Below are 12,053 nucleotides of genomic sequence, written 5' to 3'. Positions count from 1 at the left end.
TAGTTTCAAAACAAATGGACTAACTCCTTTTTTGGCAAGAATGTTAAAAGCAATCCTTGGGGATTTCCCTAGTGGTCCAAAGGTTAGGATTCGGTGCTTCCCCTGCAGCATGCTCTGGTTCCATCCCTTGTGGAGAAATTAAGATCCCTCCCTCAAGCTGGGTGGCTCCAGGGAGAAGGGGTGAGAGTAATGCTTGACTCAAGAAATTTATATGACTTGATTCTAAAATGTCAGTCCTTCTGAATTGAATGAAAGAAACTGTCCACAAAGTTTTTTAAAAGATATATGTTGGGCTTCCCTGGTGGTTCAGTGGTAAAGAACCTGCCTGCTAATATAGAAGATATGGGTTCCATCCCTGGTCTGGAAAGATTCCACAGGCTGCCAAGCAACTAAGCCCATGCACCACAACTGCTGAGCCTGTGCTCCAGAGCCCTGAAGGGGCAATTACTGAGCACACGTGCTTCAACTACGGAAGCCCATGAGCCCAAAAGCCTTGCTTTGCACAGGGAAGTCACTGCAATGAGAAACCCATGCACAGCAATTAGAGGGAAAGCCCTACTCACCACAACTAGAGAAAAGTCTACACAACAACGATGACTCAGTACAACCAAATATTTTAAAAAATAAAAATATATTTATCTTAATAACAGAGCCACTGTAAAAAATTGTTGCATTAAAATTTAAAATCAGTAAAATTAAATAAAAACGAAAAATATTTTGAGTCCAAAACACTTAACTCCATTGATTAGGACATATTTTATGAACTATCTCCCACTATACATACTCCAATGTGTAAACACTGAAGTTCAAGTATGCATTAAAAGTTATGTTGCACTACACATATTCTTTACTTAAGGAGCAAAACCCACATTTTTACCACAGACGGAATTGATCACAGCAGTTTTTTTAATGCAATAGGGTCATTTCAAATTTTAGATTTAATAATAAAAGTACTTTCCTTACAAATATTTGTAACATAAAAAGATAGTGGTTTGGGGGGAAAACATCAAAACCTGAAACCTACACAAAATATTTGTACTGAAAAATATAAATGAATTTAGTATACAAGGCATTTACTAAAAATTGAAGTATCAACCAAAAGGTGATGCAGAGAGTACTGTAAACAAAATATAAAGTGAATCTTTAGAAAAAAACAATATTACAAAACTTATTACAAGAAATGTTTCAGATATTTTATAAAAATGTATGTTCTTTAGACAAAAGATAAAGATACTCCAAGAAATATATCTGAGGCAGGAAAACGGGGTAAAATAAAATATTCACGCAGCAAAGCATGAAAATAAAAAAGTAATAACCCACCTTGATAGAGTGGTCGCCTTCAATAGACTGTTCTTCCACTTCCACTTCTGGTTGCCGACAGGGCGGAAGACAGGGACTGAAAGCCATGAGGTCCGTCTTGGGGGGCCCCTCCCCAGAGCACACCCTCTGCCGCCTCTCCTGCGAGTAAGACCAGCTCCCCACCGCGCTGGAGCACACCAGCCTGGGCTTCCCCGGCCCGCACGCGCCCTCGCTGGGCGGCGCCGAGCACCGCAGCGCCGTGTACAGCAGCAGCGTGAGCACCAACAGGCTGGACACCGCGCAGATGGCGACGATCAGGTACACGTTCACATCCACTAATGCCGTCTCTGCAGCAGCTGCGCCAGACAACGCCCGCGAAGAGGCCTTGGGAGCCTGGCCACTGTCCTCCAGCGACAGCAGCACGGTGGCCGTGGCCGTCAGCGCCGGCTCGCCGTGGTCCTTCACCAGCACCAGCAGGCGCTGGCGCGGCGCGTCCGCCTCGTCCAGGGCGCGCGTCGTGCTGATCTCGCCGGTGTACAGCCCCACGCGGAACGGGCTGCGCGCGCCACCCGCCGCCGGCTGCAGCTCGTACGACAGCCACGCGTTGTAGCCCGAGTCCGCGTCCACCGCGCGCACCTTCGCCACCACGTGGCCCGCGTCCACGGACCTCGACACCACCTGGCTCACCGCGCTGGGTCCCCCGCCTGGCCCGGGCGGCAGCAGCGCAGGCGCGTTGTCGTTCTCGTCCAGCACGAACACCTGCAGCGTCACGTTGCTGCCCAGGGGCGGCACGCCCGCGTCGCGCGCGCTCACCTGGAACTGCAGCAGCTCCAGCTCCTCGTGGTCCAGCGGCTGCAGCGCGTACACCTTGCCGCTCTCCGCGTGCACCGACACGTAGCTCGACAGCGCGCGCTCGCCCACCCGCCGCTCCACAAGCGAGTAGGACACCAGCGCGTTCTCCTGCGCGTCCGCGTCTCGCGCCGACACGGTGAAGATGTGGCAGCCGGGCGGGTTGTTCTCCTTCATGAACACGGTGTACTCGGGCTGCGGGAACGCGGGCGCATTGTCGTTCACGTCGGCCACCTCCACGGACACGCTGGCGGTGGCCGACAGCGAAGGCGAGCCCCCATCCCTTGCAGTCACCACCACCTCATAGTTCGCCACGCTCTCGCGATCCAAGACGCTGTCCAACACGAGTGAATAGTAATTCTTAAAGGTGGACACTAGTTTGAAGGGGCTTTCAGGTGTTAGTGAGCAAGTCACCTGCCCGTTGGCACCAGAGTCACGGTCGGACACGCTGATCAGGGATATGACGGTACCTACCTGAGCATCCTCTCGCACCGGGAGAGCCAAAGAAGTGACAACCACCTCAGGTGAATTATCATTTTCATCCAGGATTTCCACTAGGACGGTGCAGTGACCAACCATGGGTAGGTTTCCTTTATCTGTAACATCTACATGAATTTCGTAAGTGTTACTATCTTCGAAGTCAATGGCATCATTGATTCTTACTTCTCCCGTTCTTTCATTAATTAAAAATTTCCTTCTTACGGTGGGTGGAACCAAAGAGCTAAATGAATATATTACCTCCTTGTTTATCCCTTCATCCGCATCAGAAGCATTTAGCCAAATAACCAATGTTTGGTTCGCTGAATTTTCATACATCTTAACTTCATACACGGTCTGGTCAAATACAGGTGCATTGTCATTGGCATCTAACACCAGGATCAGCAGAGTAACAGATCCGGTAAGTTCAGGTTTGCCTCCATCAGTTGTCGTTAATAACAACCGAAGCTGAGGATTTTCTTCGCGATCCAGCAGTTTGCTTAGAACAAGCACTGGTAATTTGCCTTTGTCCTTTTTGTTTATAATATCAAGAGTGAAAAACTCATTTGAACTGAGTCCGTAAGTAAGCACTGCGTTCTCTCCAATGTCCGCATCAGATGCGCCTTCTAGAGGAAATCGAGAGTCAAGCGGTTGAGATTCCAGAATTGAGAGCTTTTGTTCTGAGGTGGAGAAAACCGGCCGGTTGTCGTTAATGTCCTTCACCTCCACCTCCACATGGAACACCTGCAGCGGCCGGTCCACGATCACCTCCAGGTGGATGCTGCACTCCGCGCTCCGCCCGCACAGCTCCTCCCGGTCGATCCGAGAATTCACAAACAAAATGCCATTCTGCAGATTTACCTCCAGAAAGTCCCCGCGGCCTTTGGATGCAATCCGGAACAGGCGGGGCACGAGCTCCGCCAGCTCCAGCCCCAGGTCCTGAGCGATACGACCCACGAAAGTGCCGTGTTTAGCCTCCTCCGGGACCGAGTAGTGGACCTGGCCGCTCCCAGCGTCCCAGGCTGCAACAAACAGAAAGGAGAGAAGCAGGCGCCGGGTGCTCAGACCGCTGGGTCTGTGGACCAACATCATACCCATCTTCTGTTTTACAAATCAATAACTGGATCGTCTAGAACACACCCACACGCTCCGAATTTTCCTATTCCATATCTTACATTCAATTTTATCGAAATGGCTGAGATCTCCGAATGTAGCTCTTTCCTAGTCCTTGAGAAACAGGATTATGAGTCTGTTCTGAAAAGCCATTTTTGTGGAAGACAGCGACATCCGGTGGCTTACTGTGTAAGTACAATTCCATGAGTTTAACAACTCATTGGTATCTTTTCATTGTATTTTCACAAATTTATATCTTTATGAACTTTCAAAGACACATTATGTTTTTTCTGTATACAATAATGATCATTGTCCATATGCAGTGCAGCATTTTCTTGAATGGAAAAGCACCCAGAAGTAATTCCTTCCAAGCATGACTGTCATTAGCTGAATTTGAAAAAAACTTTAATATTTGTATAATACTGAGTGTACTAGTGTTTTGTTGGATAACGAATTTAACTCTCTTCAACTTCTAACACAATTCACTCTCTTCATCGTTATTTTGATATTAAGTAAACCTTATTCAGACACTATTTTCAATCATCAATTCTCTGTGAGGTATTTGCAACTTCTAAGTGCCAATCATCACTAGAATGCAGAGAAGGTCACAGGCTTCAACATCAGGAATTCCTCTCTTATTCCTGGTCTTCAACTTACTAGCTGTGTGACTTGGGGAAAATAATCTAACCTCTCCATCTCAGTTTCCACCTTGATAACACTCACAGAAGATTAATAATAACACAGTGGTTGCATGAATTATGATATATTAAGTGCCTAGGATAGTACTTTAAGGAGAGTGAGTGTTTCATAAATGGCAGTTATTCTCAGAACTCACTTTAGCCACATTGTTTTCATAATGCTCAAGACCAGAATTGGCTCTTTGGGAAAAATTGTTACCTATAGAATGGTGTCACCCTATAATCCTTTACTATTGCTACTGCACAGGCTGAGCAGTGTTCCTATCTTTAAGGGAACAGAAAAGTGCTTTTATTGAGAAATTAGTTACAGAGGGGGGAGTTTCAGTTTTTTATATACATCTTACATGAGCAAAAAATCTTAATTATGATTTAAAATAATATAATTTGATTTCTACTTTCAGAGACAACTAATTTCATCTTTGTCATATTTATGTTTTTTCAAATACCCCAAATACAGAGTTTTGGCTTTATCTAATAATTTTGGGTTTCAATAGTTTTTCATCACCTGTGGTAAAAATATTTCATCTCAAAATTCTTGGAATAAAATATTCAGTAACTGAAATTCTCAATTAATACATCTACACTAATGATAAAACCTGAAGTTTCTCCTTTTCCAAAGAGGAAAACTTAGGAGTTTTGTCTGATCCAAAGGATAATTTCTTTAATTATGTTTTTATTTTTAAAAGAAATCAATAATTTTGAACTCTTACAGTCATTAAGAGGTGGAAAATAGAATATTTATGAATAGGAAAATTTATAGGAATGAGGGTGATTTAATTCACTGATGTATGTATGCTGCTAAATTCTGATATTATGGTCCTATACTCCTCTAGAATGATTCTAGTGTCAAAGTCTATTCAAATTCTGATTTTAAGAGTTACTTTTCTTACAAAACATAATCAAAATTTAATTGAGTTCATCTATCCATCCATAATAGCAATGTTCAGCGTGAGCTGTCAATACTATCTGGAGTCTAAAAATAAGTTTATCATTGATTAATCATCTCAACACAAGATAATGATATAAGGTAAATTCTATTGCTGTTAATGAGCATTTTTGAACCAATTAATAGCATAAATGTCCCAATATAAATCTCCAATAATGAATAAAAAGTAGTATAGTTAAGTTACATCTTGTCAAATGATAAGAACTTACATTCCCAAGCAACTCATTAGAGCTATTGCATCTAAAACTTCAGTTGGATAAGAGTTACCTGGAATGCTTGTTAAAATACAAATTTTACTGCTAATTTCAGAAATTTGAGGTGATGTCTGGGAACCAGAATGTTCAGTTTTGAAGAAAGGCTGACCACAGACCCCAGTCAGCCTGGATACCCTCTGTGTTTGTCTACAATCTTATATAAATCTGTATAGTGCCCCTTTCACTCTCAAAAGTGTCTAAATGTCATAACTTTAGTTAGCCCTATCTTGACACTACAATTCAGGGACTGGCATAGGGGAGCTTCATTGTTGGTCTCATGATTCTGGCTTAAAGTGAAGAATGTTATCTACAGATAAACAGAGGGGTAGTTACTAGGCAGGCGAAACACTGAAGTGTCTTCCAAGCTCTCACCTCTCTGTTCTGGCCTCTGCCCTCTTTTGGAACTTCCCAGTTCCCCGAGTTATACTGTGCTCATGTTCCTGATGGCCCGAAAAATAAATGACTAAGATGTTTACTGATCTGAAAATTTGCACACAATGATAATCCATGTTCTGGGAGGGAATAAAGATTAGTATAAGTGACCAAATTACTAATTATACTGATACAATTAAAATGATAAAGAATAAAATGTATAATTATAGAAGATGTAATAACTACTTAATGAATAATACTAGGTCTAAGATACTAGAAGAGTGGTGGGAATTTGGGGGAGAAGCAAATGTCATTTCTAGTATCCTTCAATCCATATAACATAATCAAATACCTTGACCCACATACAAGTGGCATATGGAAACTGAAAAAGTGCACAGACAGAAATAATTGAAAGTATAAGTCTGTATTTAAAATGAGTTATGCCAATAGACATAGGTTTTATTACAGGAGTTCAGAAAATACTCAAGTTTTTAAATAAATAGAATGGAAAAAAGTAGATTGCTTTGTAGCATATACCAAATATGTTCTTTGGAAACAAGAAAAGCACTGAAGTGCTTAATTTTAAGAGATTTTTACTAGCACATTTATGGTTATATTCTCAAAGCCATTCTGATTTTGCTCTGCTGAGTTTTCAATTAAGAAATACCTTGTAAAACACCTGACACAATAAAGAATAAAATCCCTGAGTAGAAATACAAGGTGCATTACAAAAATACAATGCAAGAATAAAGGAGGTTTTTAAAATATAAATTAGAAAAGAAAATGAATGTTCAGACTAAAGATAGAGTGTGGAGAACCACCAATTTGAAACTCACAAGCCATAATCCAGGAAATGTAAATTTAACATGTAATAAATTTAAAGGTGCACAACCTCATCTGCATGTTTCTGTCTTTTGGACTATTGCAAGAAAAAAAATCCTCTTGTAAACTGCTAAAGTTCCATACAGTTAATTTCAAGAGAATTCAAAGTGCAGAATGTAGATATATTTTTAATGCTTCAGCATTATTATATCACTAACAGAAAAAAAATTAAAAGGAGAAAGTCTTCTTGAGGAAAGAGTACCTTTCAGGAAGTATTTTCAATATCAGATAGAACATGAATTTCAGGAAATTTTCTAAGTGGTAGAAAAGATTCTTAACCAACATTTTCTTGTGAACTACATTGTCAGACAATGTAAAAAAAATTTTTTTTAACAAGAGGGAATGAGTTATATTTGAAACACTTATATTCAAAATGAGATTCCTAAAGTAAAGCATCTCTTTTCTAGGTATAGAGAAAGTTACTCATTGAAGTTACAGACACTAATTACTGCTGACTACCGTGTCTCCAAAAAGGTAGACAACTACAAAGTTAACAAGATCACAGTTACTCATATACCTGCTATAGTAAAGTGAAGAGGCTCAGTCCTGTCCGATTGTCCAACTCTTTGTGATCCCATGGACTGTATAACCTACCAGGCTCCTCTGTCCATGGGATTTTCCAGGCAAGAGTACTGGAGTGGGTTGCCATTTCCTTCTCCAGGTGATCTTCCCGACCCAGGGATCGAACCCAGGTCTCCAGCATTGCAGACAGACGCTTTACTGTCTGAAACACCAGGGAAGCCCACTCACTACACTTACTCTGGGGTGTCTTAAAAACAAAAGAATTAAGACTACAGTACCATGTATAGTTTAGAATGGTGTTGCCATTTACTTAAAGTGTAATGACTATATTTGTTTACACCTAATAGTTTTCAGCTAAGGTGGCAACAATGGAGCATGAATTCAATGTGACTCCCAGAACAGGTTCTAAGTAAAATGAATTTGGTCCCAATAAATATCTATTTAATGCATGGTTCATAATAATTCTCTATTGAAGTACAAAAAAAAAAAATAAAAAAACACAAAAATGAAGGTATTCACTTTCTGCAAATAAATTTAAGCATCCTGGCAGAATAGGATAAATGGATGAAAACCATTCTAATATACCTTAGAAGATAATTAAGATTTTTCAAGACGGAATACAAAAATGAACAAATAAAATATTGGAATAACCCACCTTACCAGAGAAGTCCAAAGAAGCCTGTGGATCCTCGGCTACAGATCCAGTACACGGAGGTAGACTGGGGCTGAAGGCCATGAGGTCCGTCTTGAGCGGCCCCTCCCCAGAGCACACCCTCTGCCGCCTCTCCTGCGAGTAAGACCAGCTCCCAACCGCGCTGGAGCACACCAGCCTGGGCTTCCCCGGCCCGCACGCGCCCTCGCTGGGCGGCGCCGAGCACCGCAGCGCCGTGTACAGCAGCAGCGTGAGCACCAACAGGCTGGACACCGCGCAGATGGCGACGATCAGGTACACGTTCACATCCACTAACGCCGTCTCTGCGCCAGCTGCACCAGACAACGCCCGCGAAGAGGCCTTGGGCGCCTGGCCGCTGTCCTCCAGCGACAGCAGCACGGTGGCCGTGGCCGTCAGCGCCGGCTCGCCGTGGTCCTTCACCAGCACCAGCAGGCGCTGGCGCGGCGCGTCCGCCTCGTCCAGGGCGCGCGTCGTGCTGATCTCGCCGGTGTACAGCCCCACGCGGAACGGGCTGCGCGCGCCACCCGCCGCCGGCTGCAGCTCGTACGACAGCCACGCGTTGTAGCCCGAGTCCGCGTCCACCGCGCGCACCTTCGCCACCACGTGGCCCGCGTCCACGGACCTCGACACCACCTGGCTCACCGCGCTGGGTCCCCCGCCTGGCCCGGGCGGCAGCAGCGCAGGCGCGTTGTCGTTCTCGTCCAGCACGAACACCTGCAGCGTCACGTTGCTGCCCAGGGGCGGCACGCCCGCGTCGCGCGCGCTCACCTGGAACTGCAGCAGCTCCAGCTCCTCGTGGTCCAGCGGCTGCAGCGCGTACACCTTGCCGCTCTCCGCGTGCACCGACACGTAGCTCGACAGCGCGCGCTCGCCCACCCGCCGCTCCACCAGCGAGTAGGACACCAGCGCGTTCTCCTGCGCGTCCGCGTCCCGCGCCGACACGGTGAAGATGTGGCAGCCGGGCGGGTTGTTCTCCTTGACGAACACGGTGTACTCGGGCTGCGCGAACGCGGGCGCGTTGTCGTTCACGTCGGCCACGTCCACGGACACGCTGGCGGTGGCGGACAGCGAAGGCGAGCCCCCATCCTTCGCGGTCACCACCACCTCATAGTTCGCCACGCTCTCACGATCCAAGGCACTGTCCAGGACCAGCGAATAGTAATTTTTGAAGGTGGACACGAGCTTGAAGGGGACATGAGGCGTCAGAGAACAGGTCACCTGTCCATTTTCACCGTCATCTGCGTCAATCACACTGATTAGGGCGATGATTGTCCCCAGCTGTGCGTCCTCTTTGACAGGGAGCCAGATAGGTTTGATAGTCAACTTAGGAGCATTGTCATTAGCGTCCAAAACTTCCACAAGAACTGTACAGTGACCAGCCAAGGGTGGGTAGGCTTTATCAGTCGCCTCTACTCGGATTTTGTAGGTTTTTCTTTCTTCAAAATCGATGTGTCCTGCAACTGTAATTTCCCCACTTACAGGGTCTATGTAGAATTTAAATTTTACATCAGGAGAAGCGTCACTGGAGAATGAGTAAATAATATCCGCATTCAAGCCTTCGTCTAAATCTGAGGCGTTAAGTTTAATTACCAGCGTTCCATTAGGGACGTTTTCCGCTAATTTCACAGCATAGAGTGTTCTATCAAAAACTGGAGCGTTGTCATTGACGTCTAGCACGTTGATGAGTAACTGAACGGTGCCAGTCAGCTCAGGTTTGCCTCTGTCAGTGGCCGTGAGCACTAAATGAAGTTCCGGAGATTCTTCCCTGTCTAAAGGTTTGCGTAACACAAGACTGAGAGGTTTTACCTGTTGGTCGGTGGTTGGTACGTCCAGAGAAAAATACTCACTGGAGCTCAGCCTGTAAGTCAACAGAGCGTTCTCCCCGATATCTGCGTCGGAGGCGCCCTCTAGTGGAAACCGAGAGTCAAGCGGCCTGGATTCAGCGATAAACAGATTCTTTTGTGTCCCCTGGAACACAGGCGGGTTGTCGTTAATGTCCTTCACCTCCACCTCCACATGGAACACCTGCAGCGGCCGGTCCACGATCACCTCCAGGTGGATGCTGCACTCCGCCCTCCGCCCGCAGAGCTCCTCCCGGTCGATCCGAGAATTCACAAACAAAATGCCATTCTGCAGATTTACCTCCAGAAGGTCCCCAAGACCTTTGGAATCCAACTGGAACAAGCGGGGCACTAGCTCTTGCAGCTCCAGCCTTAGGTCCTGGGCGATGTGGCCCACGAAGGTGCCGTGTTTGGCCTCCTCCATAACTGAATAACGAATCTGGCCACTCCCTGTCTCCCAGGCTAGGAGGGTGACAAACAGTAGTAGTAGATTCCAGTTCCCTTGGTTGCCTTGACTTGCGCACAGCATTTCAAATAGTCGAGTTTATTTCTTCTTAGCGAAAAATGTCTCAATATTAAGGGAAATCTTCTGATTCCGTCAGTTCCATCCGTCAGTTCCATCCTGCTGTGTTCGTCATTGTTCTGCACTAGGAAACTATAAAAGACTCGAGTATCTTTCCTAAGCCTCAAAGATGGCTGTCGCCTTGAATCAGAGAATTTCTCGGCGGAGAGTGACATCACGTGGCCCAAAAAGTAAGTACATACTCCATGGCTGATCATTTTACCTTATCCTGAGAAATTTTACTTCCTTCTCTGAATTTTTTCTTAATCCTTAATGAAATAGAGAACACTATTTGTGTCTTGTTGGAGGCATTCTAGCAAACTAAGTACTTCTAAAAGTTTAGTATAAACCAAAATTGTGAACTTTTGGCACCTGAGAAAACATTCCACCCAATTTTAAAATAATCACAGAAATGAAGTACCGATAAAAATGATCAGACAAACAACCAGGAATTTTAAAGTGGAAGATTCTTTCATCCTGTAATTCAGGATCTTCCACATTTATAGATTTAGGGTTTTGGCTATAAGATTTTGGTGACTATTTCCGGGGTCTCTAAGAAACCCTACCAATGAGAAACAAACTCTCTTAAGTCTGAAAAAATAATTTAGGAAATTGAGCAGTTAACTGGGTATTTTCTTAAGTAATTTTATGAATTGAATGTATGTAAAATTAGAACAGAATTTGCTTTACTATATTGTGTACCAAGATACTATCCTATATTTTTATTAGAAATTATATAACTTGTTTCCAGAAATGTGTTGCATGCCTATATCTATATAGTTCAGTTTTTCCAAGCCTTAGTACTTATGAATATCTTTTAAAAAATCCCCAATATAGTTTATATTATGTCTTTTCATAATATATTTTAGTTTCATTATTGTTCATCTTTAGTACTTAGGCCAGTTTCCACTTTTGAAGCTATGCTTGGGATTCTTCTTTCTTAGTATCTACTTAACAAGGAAAGTTCACTTGTGAATTCTACTCTCATTTCAAACAGCAAATAGATTACTCACATCTAGATTTTAGTGCTTCTCAAGAGTAAAGGCATAAGTCAAATATACTCCAATATAAATTTTTTAAAAAATTTAATTGGCAGAAGCAAAATTATCAGTTTATGGTGCCACTGATGCTTCTATATATCTTTCTTTTCTTTCATATTCCTACAGCCACCTAAGAAACATTTTTACCTAATGCTGTTATCCTTGATTATTGCAGTAGCTTCCTAGATTTTCTTTCCATCTAAACTTTTGAAATACAATGTTAACTTGTTTGCTTAAAATCTTTTGCTAGCTCCCAACTAACTTCTGAAGAATCCAAATTTCTTAATCTACTACTCAAAGTGACTTAGTCTAGTACTCAAAATCAAGAGATATTTTCATATCACTTTTTGGCCTTTATTTTATGTGAACCATATGTTTTCATCAAAATGGATTATTCCATGTTTCCAGTCAATTGAAGCTTATGTGTATCTTCAAGTTTGCTTAATTTTCTCCTTCACAGAAGTGTTCAGGGGAAATTTACTCATTTGAAAACACCATGACCCTTCCAAGTGTTCCTTTAAAAAT

General features: G+C 43.6%; 1 protein-coding gene across 3 annotated transcripts in view; it reads right to left on the bottom strand.

Annotated features, from left to right (window-relative positions):
- Nucleotides 1-12,053, bottom strand: part of LOC110148446 (protocadherin alpha-C2) — a 187,734-nt gene that overhangs the window by 138,069 nt on the left and 37,612 nt on the right. Inside the window, exon 1 of one of the 3 annotated variants that reach the window (XM_070465498.1) lies at nt 1,321-3,887. The exons of the other annotated variants lie outside the window; for them this stretch is intronic. Coding sequence (XP_070321599.1) covers nt 1,321-3,723 — 2,403 coding nt within the window. The 5' untranslated portion in view covers nt 3,724-3,887. Of the gene's footprint in view, nt 1-1,320; nt 3,888-12,053 lie in introns of those variants that run through there. 3 annotated transcript variants of the gene reach the window in all.

Source organism: Odocoileus virginianus, chromosome 3 (assembly GCF_023699985.2).
Source record: "Odocoileus virginianus isolate 20LAN1187 ecotype Illinois chromosome 3, Ovbor_1.2, whole genome shotgun sequence".
NCBI lineage: Eukaryota > Metazoa > Chordata > Mammalia > Artiodactyla > Cervidae > Odocoileus > Odocoileus virginianus.
The sequence above is the reverse complement of the archived record's forward strand: the minus strand, read 5'-3'. Positions and strand labels throughout refer to the sequence as shown.